Here is a 15,658-nt window from a genome sequence, read left to right on the forward strand (position 1 = left end):
ATCTCTCCAAAGAGGGCTGTCAGTGTGTTAAACTGCCAGCAGGAGCTGTGGTTTGTTTGGGTCCCTGCTGGAACAGTGGTAGATGAAGAACAAATTGCCCTTCAGCTTCACATTGCTGCTGTGTTCACATTTGTCAAGGATTTTGGTCCAATTAGTCTGGGGCAATCAGCCTTTTGTCGGGAAATAATCATAAGATGTCAAAATCTTGTGTTTATTTCTAATAATCTATAATAAAAATTGATGTAAACAGCATTTGACTGCCTTGGCCAATTCATTTCTTGAGCTTTGATTCCTGTCCCTGTTGTGGAGATTGACACCTCTCATAGGCAGTGTTTCTTGGGGAAAAGGCTATTTGAACAGCAATATGCACACATTCAGGCTGGTGTGTATTCATTTACAAGCAGCTGGGTACTGCTGAGTGTTTCAATGTCCAAGTAAAGGCTCTAGTCTGAACAGTTTTGTGAATTGTCCCAGTGATTGCAGTTGGGACAGCTGGCAATCCATAAATCTGAGGCTTGGCAAGATGAGGCCCTAAGTGCTGAAATGCCTTAGAAGGGTGTAGCCACATGAAAAGCAATCCCTTCAAAACACTTAAATGTCAGCCTGTTCCCTTCCATACTCTCAACAGACCCCAGCTCTGTCTTCAGGGAACTGCAAACTGTCCCAGTACATTCTTTGGAAATAAAATGTACAATCTATTTTGAGCTGAAAAGAATCCACTCATTGTGAGGGAAAGTTGCCATGCTAAAGGAAGCTGGCTGTCATCTGTGCATAATATTTCTGCTGCAGTGCTGCTTCTGAGCTGGTTTCCAGTTCAGTATCCAGGGTTCCACTGCCCTTCATATGAGCAGGAACAGGCAAGCTCAGACCTAGTGTGGCAATAGTGGATTTCCTTGGTGGCTTTTTGCTGAGTTAACTTCCAGGGAATAAAAAGTTTTCCTTTTAATATTTTGTTTCAGTAATTGAAGTGGAAGGTATTTTTCTTGATAAAGAAGGAATTCATTTAGATGAATAAGTGGAGTTCTTCCTGCTTCGCTGGGGTGTTGAGAAGCTGGCAGGCACCGTCCTGCTCTCAATGTGCAGTTGTTGAGCACATGAGAACGTGCTGGGCACATGACAGACAATGCAGCCCTGTTCCCTGAAGTCTCTGTTGGTGAAGGACTGGAATGCCAGTGTCACATCAGGGATATTTTGGAAAAACAAAATGCAAGTCAGTCCTTGGCAGCAGCGATGGCTTTGAGCACAAATATTTGCTTCTATGGTTTTGCTTTCAAGTTTATTTATTTTTTGAGTTTGCCTTTTATATTTGTTTCAGTTGGCCTTTGCCAAGCAGCAGGGTAAGAATCCTGACTCATGTTACAAACCTTTTATTCAAGCTTCTATAAGGAGTTCAGAGAAGAGGGAGACAGGAACAGTGTCTTTTAAACCTTTTAAAATTCACAAATATGACTTTTTATGAAAAAAGGTTTAGGTAATCCTTGTATGAACTCATTTAAAACCTAAAGTCTCCTGGAAGAAAGGACTCTGGAATATTGTGAATAAACAGATGCACAGCTGAGAATGCTGTGTATGAGGTGGGTGACAGGGCAAGGGACCCAAAGCATCCCTGGTGCTGACAGGAGCTGCCCCACCAAGGGAGTCCCAGTTGGGGATGCTTTGGTGAGGACACTTCAGAGGGGACTCCTGCCACAGGACAGTGGCTGTTGCAGATATCTTTTTATGAAAAAATCCTTTCTTAGGATTTTTCCTTCTGAGAAGCTGAGAGGCCTCAAGAACAGAATATAAACAATGATTATCTGCTGCTGTGGAATGCAACAGGTGCATCTGGGATTGGTCTCGTGTGGATGTTTGGATTTAGTGACCAGTCACAGCAGATCTGGCTCACTCTCTCTGTCCAAGCCAGCTGCTCTTGTTATCATTCATTCCTTTCTATTCTTAGCTTAGCTAGCCTTCTGAGATGAAACTTTTCCTTCTATTCTTTTTACTATAGTTATAATGTAATATATATATCATAAAATGATAAATCAAGCCTTCTGAAATATGGAGTCAGATCTACGTCTCTTCCCTCATCCTGAAAACCCCTATGACCACCGTCACAAGTGGCTCTGTTCTGTCACAGAGCAGAGCTTCCTATGCAGGGCATTCTCAGCTCCCAGTGCAGCTCCCTGAGCTGTGCCCTCCTGGTTTCCTGCTGCTCTGGAGCTGCCTCTGCATGGCTGGGGTGCAGGTACTGTGCTGTGGGAATCACCTTCCCTGTGCTGTGCCTCATCCAGGATGGCAGATCCACCTTGGCCTTCAACACTTGCCAAAACACAGTGCAGAACTAGAATGGCTTCTCTGGAAGTCCCTGTCAAGGAGCAGAGAGGCTGTGCTGCCCTGACTCTATAGGCAGAGCTCCACTTTCACAGATGCCCAGGTTTTCAGAGGGAGCTGGGTGGGTTGGTTCATACCCCCTGTCCTTCCCTGCCTGACTCCAGAAGGGAATTAAAAATTGTCCTCAAGTGTCATCTCTCTGCCACCCTCCCTGATGCCTCTCCATAAATCTGTCCTGCTTTTATGGGAGGGATTCCACAGATTACCTCGAGGGTGGGAATATCTGCAGGAAGAAATAGATACTTGTTGTTATCATATTGTTGTTATTATATTTCTAGCATCCCATATGGTTGCAATCATATTTCTAATGTCCCATACCTTCTCAGTGATACTTCTTGGAGGCAGTTCTTCACAGCACAGACTTCTGCTTGTTGCTGCTTCTTAGTCAGGGCTCCTTCCAGACTCTCCCTGACTGGCCAAGCCCACCCCCTTTTATCACAGTTATCTTCATTAGCTACAGCTGTAGCCCATCAAAAACAACCAGGGCTTATCAGGGCAAGGCCTATATACAGATATTCAAATAAAATACAGATATTTTACTAGGACTCCTACTATAGATACTGACATAGAATGCCTCCATTTCATTGGGAATAAACCTTTCCTTTCCCCTGGATTGTCTGGAGGGTAATGAAGTGCACCTCCATGGAAGGAAGTTTCCCAGTGTTCTCAAAGAGCTGGGCTGATCATCCCAGCATGACCTAAGGGTGGGTTTGCTGATTTGCAGTCCCATGGAGACTGAGTCTTTTCATCAGGTACCTACACCCAGCACAAACACAGTCAGAGAAACATGTGGCAGCCTGGGCACACTCTGGTTTCCTGCACAGTATTTCAGAGACTCTAAATCTGATGGCAGTGGCTGATTAGCCAAATGTCAGACTTGATCCTAATCCCTCTGCCTGCTTCCATGATAAAAACCCTCTAGTGAGTTTATACTTCAGCAATGCAAGTCTTGCAAGCAATTTATCTTTTTCTTGTAGCTCTTCATGGTTTAGTGCATCTGCTATTTGTATTCCAATTAATTACTGGCACAAGTGATTACATGGGGTTGAAGTACAATTAGGACCAGCCTATAATTGTGTTTGAAAGGGCTGTGGATGTTTTCACAGATGGTTTCCCTGCTGCTTGAGACTGGTCAGTCTCTCCAGCTGTCTCCAGCTGTCTTCAGCTTTTCATGTTATTTCTCCCTAATTGTTAGTGCAGTGACTTCAATCTTTCATTGGGGAATGTTCTTGCTTTCTGCCTCTTAGAGTACATTAGCTTCTAAAGGGAAAAGCATCCTTTTAAACCTGCCAGAGAGGCAGTAAATAGTGAGACATAACTTTGTACAAGGCATCTGCTGTCAGGATTGATTAAAAACCACAAACTAAACCATTTAAATTTGTTGGAGAGCAGGTGATTCATTGCCCTCTCAGCATGCCAGTGTCGTGTTTGCTCTTTTGTTACAAGATAATTGTGTGTTCAATGCAGGGTGATCCTCAGGAGCCAGCCCAGGCCTTGGAGGTGTGCCTGTGTTGGCCAGGTTTTCCCCTACCATGGGTTTATGAAGCATAGAGGGATAGTAAAACCACAACTCCATAATGAAAAAAGGCTGGATTCCTTAGGAACTCCCCTGAGCTCATCCCCCAGGACCTCATTCTCGGGAGGTTGCAGTTTATTGCAGCCCTGAGACACGTGAACAGTCTCTGCTCCAGCCCGCACGTTCGGAGAATGACTCACAGCTCTTCAGTTCTCGCTCTCAGAGTTGTTTATTGTATCTTATCTATAAAAATTTTCTCCTGTCCAGCCGAGGTCCGCTCAGCAGGACAGACAGAGGCACTCTGCCTGCCCCCGGGGTGGTGTTATCTCTTTATACTACAAACTACCTATAACATGTTTGCAATTACTTTCCAATACCTATCACCTGTGTCAGACAGTGAGCTCCTACTCTACACCAATCCAAAAGTGCCAACATCACTGCAGAAAATGGAGGTAGAGAAGAAGAAAGTCTGGACAAGTCCCTCCATCTTGTTCCCAGAACCCCTATTCTAAAAACCCCAAAATCTACCCCTTCACCCAGTGATAATTTTATTATTACACTACTTAAACTTCTGTGGCTTTCAGGTCCTCATACAAAGCTGGTAATTTGCTCCACGGGTCACAATCAAACCCACAGGTGTTCTGGGCTGTGTGCCAGGGTCTCTGAGCCCCCTGGCAGGGTCCTGGCAACTCTGGACACCCAGAGGGATGTGCTGAGTTCCAACACCTCATTATCCCCCAAACCACATCTGCAGCTCTTCCTCGAAAGCAGCCCAAGGCCAGCGCGGTGCCCTGCAGCTCCCTGCCCATGCTCAGCCTGGCCACGTGCCCTGAGGTGGCAGAGCTGGCGAGGTACAGGTCTGATCTCCATCCCACATGCAGGAACTTGGAGCTGCTGGTCCATCAGGATCCCCAGGGTGATGGGTGGCCATGCTCAGCTGCTGCTCCCAAAGCTTCTCAGCATGTTTGGGCTGGCTGAGACCCCCATGCAGACCCCTCAGGAGGCAGGGACAGAGGGAAAGGGCAGCTGTGGGGCTGCAGGGGGGCAGGGGTGCTTCTCTGCCTGCCCTGTGCCTGTGCTTGCTTCCTTGGTGGACTGAGACTCCATTGGGAGCAGTTGCCTTCTAGGAGAGATGGGAGGTGGCTTAAATTGGAATCTGGTGCCTGCTGGGAAAGTGCTGGTCTGAGCTGAGCAAGAATCTTACAGAGATTGGAGGTGAAAGGCTTCTTAAAAGAGTCCCAATCCCTGGAGGGAGGGCTTTGAGCCCTGTTTCCATGGTGGGTGTTTGCCTTGGGCTGCTGTTTGCTGGGCTTTGAGGCGCCAGGCTGGGACATACAGGGGCAGTACAGGCACTCTCCTGGTATTGGTGAAGCTGCAGTTCAGTGTTTGTGTCTGTGAGAAGGGGGAAGAGTCACTACATGGAACTGCCTTAATGACTTTCTTTAACATTTTTCCCAAGGTCTGAGCCTGAGTGCTGGTGTTCTGGATAAAGCTGTAAGCATGTTTGCTCCTGCTGCATGGCAGCAAAGAAAGCAATAATTTGTTTTGGCTCCCTCTTGGGAACTGGTCTCTAAACTTGTATAGCCTCCTAATGTTTATCCCAAATGCCTCTTAGTACTCTGGCTGATTCAATTTTCCCTGCTTTCTGAAGATCCATCTGAAAACATTTGAGAAAAAACAGTGCAAGGGCTCTGACTTGCTCTTTTCAATTTAAGCCTCTTACACCATTTGATCCAGCAAATGCTGCATTTTTTAATCTCTTTTTTAATGGATTTCTAGCTTTTTAAACCTTTGCCCTGTTCCCTCCCAATAAATTCCCACAATAAGAGCAGGATTTTTCCCAGCTCACTGAATTTAGCATGACCAGATTGAGCACCAGTTTCACCCTTGCTAAATCGAGTGTTTGGAGCCTTCAGGGCCAGCAGAGGCCCTGGCTCTGGATGGTCATTAAGGCTGGATTCAGGGAATTTGGTTGGGAAAAAGGGTGAAAACCAGACTCATCTTACCCCAGAAGAATGCAATACAGTGTAAGGTAGTGAGATGCTGAAGCCTTGATGAAATTCAGAGTGTGGAGTTTCTTGAGAAAGCAAAAGGGGGATAACCCTGTGTTTGCCAGCCTATGTTGCCCTCACTTTGCTGGAAAAAAAAATTAAAAAGGATTTCCTGGGCTGTCTGGTGAGGCTAGGAGTATATCCCTTTCTTCAAGTCCTTCCCAACAACAGACACACACAAAAAAGTGGAGACATTCTCATTGAGAGAGCTTTTTATTGTTTTTTATTTGCAGTGTGGTAATTCACTGGAGTGTGGAAAATGATGTTGCAAGTAATTTCAGCTGAAGCTCTTGAAGCTGTTTTGTGCTTGTGATACTGCATTAGCTCTGCTCTGTGTTAGTTGGCTCTGAAGCTCAGTACCAGGAGTCTTCTTAGAATGTATCTGAGAAACCATCAAATCCTCTTTTAGCTAAAAGTCAAGCAAGCTCCTTGGGGAGCAGTTTGATGGGATTGACACTAATTCCAGCCTTAACACTCTTCTGCATGCAGGTAACTTTGCCCAAAGCTGGGGCAGGGATGGGGGTGCTCATCCCGGGAGCCCACCCCACATGGGAGGCTTCAACACCACCCAAAGCTGTGCCCAGCTGGTGGGCAAACCATGGCTTGTGGCACACTTAGAGCCTGGAAAAGGACAAACACAGCTGATAGATCTCAACTTCTGCCTGCTCCTGGGAGCTGTGTAGAGGGGAAATGGGACAGGATCTTTGTGGTCATCTCAGAACCCCCAAAACCACACAGTCAATGGGCTGCTTTCGTTGTGTGGCCTCACTGGTGCTCACAAGGCTTCTCAGATAAACCCCAAGAGAAGATCCCTGCCCTAAACCAGCCTGCTGTCTGTATTAGAGATAACAACAGGGGATAAACATAAAAAGAAAATCTAAGTATTAAAATCAGTGGATGTTAATAACCTGAATACATTCAAAGATCTGGGCTGAAAAAAGGGAGACAACAAACCAGGAGTGGAAGTCAAAGGCCGTAATAAGTGGGAGTTACAAAAAACTGAGCCATCTGTTTCAGCTGAATACAAGAGCACTCTTCTTCTACTCAAACTTTAAAATGCTGAGTAAAATTCCTACAATTGGTTTAAATGGATTTAGGTGGCTAAAAAAGGGAAATTTAGAATGTCACATTTAAATGCAACCAATTTTTCTCTTCTCACTTCTAAATTCAAAGGAAGGTTAAGCCATGTTGAGAGTTTTTCATGACATGGCAGGAGTGGTATCTGACTTTGGGCTGAGGTTTCCACAGGAAAGCAAGAGCAGGGGTAGGAGTGAACTCTTGCTTCCATGCAAGTACTGGTATGACCTCAGTGATTTCACAGGAGATAGGGTCCCCTCTTGGCAAAAGGCAATTTTTTGGTAAATACATTACAGCTATAGCGCCAGCGCCCCAGGACACACCCAGGGTTAAGCCACCTCCTCCTTTTCCACACAGCACCCCCTACTTTAGTATGTATCTGGGTCAGGGTACAGGAGGAAGCCCATGAAGGTGGAATCATTGAGGTTGTCAGCATAGACCCCATTCTTGTCCCCGTTCCCATACACCTGGAGCCACACCTCGTCCCCAGAGCTGAGGTGCAGCAGGACGGAGCCGCTGGCTTGGTCCACGTTGTTGTTCTGGAACTGGTCGTAGGTGAAGATGACGGCCTTGTCCTTCCTGTAGAGGCTGACCTTGACGTCTGACAGGTACACGGTGAGGTGGTAGGAGAAGAAGTAGGTGCCAGGCACGTTGCAGAGGAACTTGCCCGTGCTGGGGTCGTAGTGGCCCTGCTCGTTGTAGAAGATCTTGCTGAAGCGGATGGGGATGTTGGGGGCCGGGCTGTGCTCCGTCAGCCCCACGCTGAAGGCAGAGCGCTGCACAAAAGCATCTTTGCCCTTCTGCCCTGGGATTCCAGGAATTCCAGGAGATCCAGGGGGTCCGGGAAAGCCTCGGCTCCCTACTGGGCCTGGTTCACCTTTGGGACCTGCAGGACCTGCGGGACAGAGTGGAAATTGGGAGCTGTGCTTGCACTGTGTTGGAAGCTGCTGCTGAAGTGCAGAGGGGGCTGTGGTGTGAGCCCTGCTCAGCACAGAGCTGAGGAAGGGCTCAGGGCTCCCAAGAGCCCCCAGGGGCTGAGGCAGTGAGTGGAAACCCTGCTCACCCACCACCACCCTGGCTGTGTGCTGAGCTGCTGAGAGCAGCACATCAGAAAAAACATCATTAACTGGAGAAAAACCCACACCAAACTCTTTGACTTGGGTTATGGAATCTCCACCCCAGGCACTAATGAAAACCCATCTGGATAAAGATCAGGCATGGACCCACCAGACATGGAACCTGTTGGGACAGGGACTGGGACTCGAGCAATGACATACCACCTGCTCCTCACCAACCTTCATCTCCTTTATCTCCCTTGAGTCCATCTCTTCCATCCTTCCCATCCCGGCCGGGGGCACCGTTGTGGCCAGGGTAGCCGGGTGCTCCTCCCATCCAGTTGGCACATGGCATTTTGGGGTCAGGCTGGGGGGTCTCCTGGGCAGCCACCCCTATGGAGTTGGGGGCCAGCAGCAGCCACGAGCACAGCAGGAACCCTGCCAGGCCCCTCATTGCTGGTTCCTGATGTGGACAGTTGCTTTGTTAACTTTAAAGGTTAATAGAGAAAAAAAAGTGAACACTCTTCCCACCCTCCCCCAAATAACAGAGAGGCACAGAAGACTAAATTTCAGTCAGTCCATCTGAAGGAAAGCAGTTTGTGCTGCTGGTGTGAGCTCCATGAGCCAAGCTGGGCCCCTGGGGCACACAGCTACCCCCCCAGCCCTCTTGGGTTCTGTGCAAGGCACAGATGTTTCAGCACCCAGCACAGCAGATGCCAGGGTATCTGTGGCAGATCTCCTTGCAAAGCTCTGCTCAATTAGCCACAAAAAGCCCTGACTCGTGCCTGGGTGAGTGAGCAGCTGATGGGAGGCACGGGGCTGGCAGAGTTGTCTCAAACCATCCACAGCCTCCCAGGCAGGGGTGGGTTCTCACTGCACGTACACCCTGCTCATCTGGATCTATCTAACACGAACAGAAATCACAGCCAGGCTTCCCAGCTCCCCTGAGCCACAATTTGAAATTATGATACTGGAGGTTTTTTTCCATCTGAATTGTTTTTTGATTATGGGAAGACAAATTGTGCAGTGTTTAGGCACTGTAAGATTGCATTTCTCTTTAATCTGGCTGCTTTGCTGGTCAGAGCAATTAATGCAGCTGCCCAAAACCAGGTTGGTGGGGACACCCTGCAGCCAGCCTGGCTTTGTCCTATGGTCCCAGACCCTGGTGGGCTTTGAGTCATGCTTTTAGAACACAAAATAATTTTTAAATGACCATTGTTGTGTGATACTGCTCCCCGGGCAGGGTTTATACTCTGGAACAGTAAAGGTATCCTGTTAGGAGCATTGTAAGTGGCATAATAGGCAATAAAAAGTAAGCAACAGCATGGCAATTAGAGTCCCTTAGCTCTGTAATTTTCAAGAAAAATAGTATTTTGGAGCAATTTCTTTGCAGGGTTGCTTTTCCTAGGCAAGCTATTCAAATGTCGTATTTTAAATAATGTCTTATTATCTCTGGTGTAATTGCTTCAAAGGAGGCTGAAGAAATGTGCTGGTTTTAGCTGGGGCAGAGTTAATTTTCTTTGTCCATGTGTTGTGTTTTGGATTTGTGCTGAACACAGGGCTGATGCCACAGGGATGGTTTTGTTGTTGCTGAGCAGTGCTTGCACAGCATCAAGGCTTTTTCTGCTCCTCATGCCACCAGTGAGGAGCCTGGGGTGCACCAGGAGCTGGGAGGGGACACAGCCAGGACAACTGAGCCCAGCTGGCCCGAGGGATATTCCAAACCATGGCATGATGCTCAGGTCTAAACCAGGGGTAAGGCTGGCCCCAGGCTGCTCCTCGGGGGCTGGCCAGTTATCAGTGAGTTGGTGCTGAGCATCTGTCTTCATTTGCATCACTTGTCTTTCTCTCTTTGTTATTCTCCTTTCCATTACAATTTCTTATTGTTATTATGACTATTTTATTTCAATTTGTTCTCATCTCTCCCCATGAGTGTTCTCACTTTTATCAGTGCCATTCTCTCTCTCCCATTCTGCTGTAGCAGGGGTGAGTGAGTGGCTCTGTGGGGCTCAGTTGCAAGCTGGGGTTAAACCACAACAGTAACAAACAGGTTGCCATTATTTCAGTTATTCTTGGAAAAAAAAAAGTATTTATATTGAGGGTATTGAAGGGTTTTGAAAAAATAAAATTAAAAACTCTCTTTGATAGCTTTGGTGGGCAGTGCCTAACACCTAAAATCAGGAAACTCCCAAATCTGTGCCCACCCAGCCAGGCTCGAGCAGCCACCCAGCACTCTGAGATGGCAGTGCCCTGCCTTGGGGGCAGTTTTGGGGCTGAGGGTGCTGTGAGGTCCAGTGGGCACAGCCTGAGTATTAGGCAGTGCTCCTGTGGCCCTGCACTTGGGAAGAGAAACATCCCCTTGCAGCAAGGGATGTAGTGATTGTCCAGGGACCAGCATGGAGCAGTGAAAGTGATGTCTGTAAATCCTGAAAGTGGCTTGGTTTGCTAAGAAAGGTGTGCACAGTGATCACACCTTGCCATGCCCCAGTGGGACCCTTGTCCCCCCTGCCTGGGTCCCCTCCAGCTCATGCACTACCCCTCCAAACCCAGCACAGGCTGTCTGGGGACACCTAACTGTGTTAAAGCATGGTGGTGACCCATAGAAATGTGGCTCAAAATTGTGTTTCTTGAGCTGTGTTTTGGTGATTCTGTTGGGGTTAGTTCTGCTTTCTGGTGCCCTGCCTAGAACTCAATTTTAGTGGTGTGCCCCACATCCAGGTCTTCTCCTGGTGCAAAATAGCCCCTCCTGTAAGGCCACCAGTGGTGCAGGTGTGAGGAGCCAAAGCAGGGCTGCAGAAGCTTTTCTGGGGGCTGCCTGGCCAGCCTGCTCAGAGCCATGCCCTCCCCAGCATCAGAGCGCACAAAACACACTCAGTGCTCTCCTTGCTCAGGAGAAAAGGCTGTGATTGCAAGGAAAGAACATCTTCTATCCCCACAGTTTAACTCGAGCCCGGGTGATTTCTGTGCTTGAGAAGCCAAGCATTTCTCTGGCATAAGTGTGTCTTACAAAGGGGAAGTTTTAAGCTGTGTCTACCAGATCTGAGCTTAAGCTCTGGTTTAGAAGTGACATCTCTTTACTTGGTCTGTCCCATTTTCTTTTGGTTTTCCATCTGATGCTTAGCATCAGTTTAACATGAAATAATCTGCTATATTTGAATGTCAGTCGTACCTTTTGGACTAGAAATAGATGAACAAGAAATAGATGAGCTCTGTGCTGCTGGTGGCTTTCAGGGATTGCCTTGGCAGCTGCTGTATCAAAGGCACATATCTGTTATATGAAGCTTATTCATTTATCAGCAGAAACCACTGTAGCGTCTGTGAGAACAATGCATTTCCTAAGGGCTACATAATAATTCAGAATTTAAATTTCAGATTGCACTATATCAAAAATTATATACTCTAAGTCCCCACATCTTTCTGCACAAAACAGACTTAAAAGTCCATCTGTTTCCCCACTGGAGAATTTCCCTTGAGGGAAAGGGTATTTACCAAAGGGTATTAACCAGGGCTTTGGCTTATGTCAAAAGTTTTTCTTTTTGTAATTCTCATAGTGTAGTTTTTGCTGGTGTTCCAGAGGGCTCACACCTTAAATGTGGGTGGTGCAGGTTTCTGGTGAGGAACTGGTGCCACTCAGGGAGATTTGGACAAACCCAATCTTCCCTGGAGTCTTTGAGGAAAGAGGTGAATCGAAAGGTGCCAGTGCAATATTTACTGTTACAGCCATGCAGTTTCTCACTGTTCTTCCTGACTACTTTTTGATTTAGGAGTTCTGTTCTCTAAATAGTGTTTCCAAAAAGGGGAGTATGAATCTAATGGAGATCAGCTATTCTTGGTTTAAAATACTGTTTGCCTATTACGAGAATAACTCTGAGAAAGAAAACCTTTTGCAAACAGAAAAGTCTGTCCAATTCAGCACAAAAGAAGAGAAACTCCTGAACTTAGTAAGGAGGGAGGAAAAAAAAATCATGCTTACCAGCTGCTTTGAGTCCTGGTTGGCTTGCTGCAGTCTGTTTAGAGAGTGAAGTCTGGCTATTGCATTGCTAAACTGAGGGCACAGGGAGCTGTCAGCTCAGACACTGCAGCTCCCTTTGCTATTGCGCATGCTGACCTAAAACTTGGGTTTTCCCATTAATTTTTCCTGGACATAACTGAAGTTTTGGAACAGATATATAATCCACTGGGATAGCTTGGGAAGATGGCCTTACAGGGAAAAGATGGCTTTGGGAATTGGACAGGAACTGGAGGAGCAGTGGTTTGCTGGAGAGCCTGTGGGAGAGCCTGCTCAGCCAGGGCTGTGCCTGCTGCTCTCTGCAAATTGGGAAATGCTTTAGTGGCTGCTGGAGAAAGTGTGTCCAGCTCACAGCAATGCACACACGTGGGGCTTTCAGTGTGCTAGGAAATGAATTATTGTGGAATAAGTTTGGGCTTCTCCTTTTAAACTGCAAGAGCCATTCCTGGAGGCTGGAGGCTGCTGCCACACCAAAGAAGGGCAAAGCTGCCCCAGGGGGAGGGCAGCACTGGGCGAAAGTTCCTTTTTAAGGCACCTAAGCTTGTGCCAGCACTATTGTAAATGGCTGGAGTCATTCCAGCCCTAGGATGGCTTTCCACCTATCAAGCTTTTTGGCTTTAGGTCAAAACCAAATCTCTTTCTCCCTGTATCTTTCTCCTTCCCAAAGCAGAGGTGGAACCTTAGCTAGCAGAGGCGTTCCTCTGCAGCTGCTCTGGGACAGTTCAAAGTTAGCTAGGTGGCACCTTGGCAAAACTGAGTTCCCAAAATCATACCAGGAAAAGATTGTGTGGTGTTGGAAGTGGGCATGGACAGCTGGTGTGATTGTGAGAGGGGAAACTCATCCGAGTGAATGCCAGTTCTGGCATGGCAGCATTCTGAATTGCTGAGTTGTTTTCAAGACGTGGCTATTGGGAGGGACTAAAAAGATGTATAAATGAGCACATAAATAACTTTTTATATGGAGAGCTGGAAGTCAGCATGAGTGAATGTTAAAGCCTGAGGAGAAGGTGCAGAAGGGAGGAGCCACAGGACAACCACCTGCCTTGTTCTTGTCAAGCTCTTAGTCCAGCATTTGAAGAATATTTGTAGTTTTTGTTGGAATATGGGTATTGCATGCAATGTTGAGACTTAAAACAACCTCTCGTGCAACTCCAGTAAAATACCACAGTAGTTTAGTTGGATGTGTTTTCTTATGAATGTGATTATCTAGGGCCATGTGCATTTGTGTGCATGCAATGCCAATGTTTCTGTCAAAGTCTCCTGAGCAATGAATGGAGGAGCAGGACCTTGGAACTGAAATTGGACCTGCTTTGGCTGTGGAGTGAGAGGTTTTCAGCTGCCTCTGCCCCAGGTGGGAGCAAGACAAGGCCGCTTCTCCTGTCAACTTTTGGCTTGAACCCCAAAATGTATCACTGGGATATTTGTTAGGCTGCCAGGAGCTGAGGATTGGACCTGAGGTGTTTTACAGGTAGTGCTGCAATTACCTTGTGGTCTTTCAATTCAGTTATCAGGGAAGTACCACAGTGATAAATTTTTCATTGGTTTATCAAACATCTTCCCAAACATTATCCCTGCCTCCCAGAAGAGAGGTGGAAGTTTGTCTCTGGGGGTACAATGAGCTGATACAACCCCTGGCACACCTGCTTGCAGTTTTGTTGTGTTGCACACTTGGTTTGCAGGTTGGTGCTGGCTCCTGTTCCTGCTGCAGAGGGAGATCTTGTACAATGCAGAAAGCTGCTTCTGGCTTTGTGATAGGAGAACAAATCAAATGCCTTTGGCTCTGCCTGGGGACAAGCAAAGCCTGGCACCAAATGTGGGCTGTCCTGGCAGCGCCCACAGCTGCAGTGCTCAGGGACAGCACTCTGGATGGACTGGGGGGTGTTTTGGCACAGAGGAAGCTGCTGCTCACAAGTCCTGCAATGCATTCTCTGCTCTGCTCTGTGGTCACCAGCCCTCCTGTGTGGGACCCACTGCCAGTACCTACCTTGGCTACAGGCCTTGTGCCGAGCTTGTGTAAGAGCCTAAATGAGGGATGTGGGACTCCAGGCAACTTTTCAAAATGCAGTTTATTGCATGCAAAATGCAGTTTATTGTATCCAAGAGTTACAGCAGCCCAGGTGGTGGGTGACAGAGCTGTGCCCACAGCTGTCAGCTCCAGCTGCAGGCAGGCCTGGAGACCCTTTGGTTTTGGTTACAATGCATTATAGACTTTTCTTTGCTGAGCATCTTAATACAGCAGAACCAATCTATACCTTAACTGTTATCTATAGCCTATCATAACTACTATAATTACCATATTCATGTTACTGTTCTCCAGTCACTAAAAGTTAGTACATTACAGTTTAAGTTAGAAGTTGTTCTTCAGTTTTCTTGCAATGGAAAATTCTGAGACCTTTTTTCTACTTGCAACATTTGGTGACTTGTTTGTCTGTGCTATCTTTCTGCTTGGTAAAAACATCTTGTTTTGGGTGGGTTTATCTTTTGCTCTAAGTCATAAAAACCCTTCTAACTAACACACCCTTTGCCTCCTTGGTTAGCCAGGAAAACTGGCTCAGCAATTCTTTTCTTCTCTATCAAAACTTGCTTCCATCTCTATTCCTTCATCAGACTCTATATTTAAAAATCTTTCTGCCAAGTATACATATCTGTGAGACTTTCTTGTCAAACTTTCATCCTTCCCAACATGCCTGGATGTTTCCTCTCTTGGACCTGATGCAAGCCAGCCAATATGAAAAACCCACAACTGACTTGATGGATTGTGGCTCGCAGCTTTCAGTAAGAATTAAATATAACCACAAGGCTATATTTAGCCATCTATAAACAGGAATAAAATAGAGCAGAGGCTCATTATCAGCTGTGCTCTGTCAGACCCCTGTAGCTGCCTTGGTCTCAGGGAGGCTGGGACAGCTGCCTCAGAGGGAGGCTGGTGACAGTGCAGGCCCTGTTGGCAGGGTCTGTGCCATGGGGCTGGGCCAGGAGCCCTCAGCTGCCCACACCGTCCTGTCCCAGCAGGATCAGTCCAGCACCACGGTGGAGCCCAGTTCCATGGGAACCCTCATCCCTCTGGCTGTCCCTCCCTGAGGCTGCTCTTCCTGTCCAGAGCTGGGCTCCTCCGCTGGGATCTGTGTGAACCCTGTGCTCCCACTCACTGTCCCCAGGGGTGCCAGGTCATCCCCTCATCTTCCCTCTGGCCCTGGATACTGCATGTCCCAGAAACAACACATTCCCCACTTTGCTAAAAATGGCCCAAACTGTTGATGCTGTCTGGCAGACAGCCTGGCAGGCTGCTCCTGCTATTCTGGTGCTGTCTGGAGAGACCATGGCCTCTGTGCCAGGGTGCACATCTCCATGCCAGGGGCAATGCTGGTTCCAGCCCAGGGCACCACGAGCAGCCTGGACCAGGCCCACTGCTGTGGCCAGCCAGACCCTGCTGTGGCAAACCCTTTCTGCTGTGCAAAACACCAATCACTTGGTTTTTAAAAGTTTTAAAGTTTAATACTAATAAAATGGTTATAAAAATAGTAATATAATTAGAGTAATAATAATTTGTACAATTTGGATTAGGACAATATGAGAC

At 47.2% G+C, this 15,658-nt stretch overlaps 1 protein-coding gene across 1 annotated transcript; it reads right to left on the reverse strand.

The window, feature by feature from the left end:
- Positions 1 to 6,151: 6,151 nt before the first annotated feature.
- ADIPOQ (adiponectin, C1Q and collagen domain containing) lies at positions 6,152 to 12,320 on the reverse strand. The gene is made up of 3 exons (XM_058812160.1): positions 12,046 to 12,320; positions 8,313 to 8,535; positions 6,152 to 7,912 (listed from the first exon to the last, which is right to left on the reverse strand). Exons 2-3 carry the CDS (start codon positions 8,524 to 8,526, stop codon positions 7,386 to 7,388), a joined length of 741 nt encoding a protein of 246 aa, XP_058668143.1. The 5' UTR covers positions 8,527 to 8,535; positions 12,046 to 12,320; the 3' UTR covers positions 6,152 to 7,385.
- Positions 12,321 to 15,658: the final 3,338 nt, after the last annotated feature.

Source organism: Ammospiza caudacuta, chromosome 11, assembly GCF_027887145.1.
Source record: "Ammospiza caudacuta isolate bAmmCau1 chromosome 11, bAmmCau1.pri, whole genome shotgun sequence".
Classification (NCBI taxonomy): domain Eukaryota; kingdom Metazoa; phylum Chordata; class Aves; order Passeriformes; family Passerellidae; genus Ammospiza; species Ammospiza caudacuta.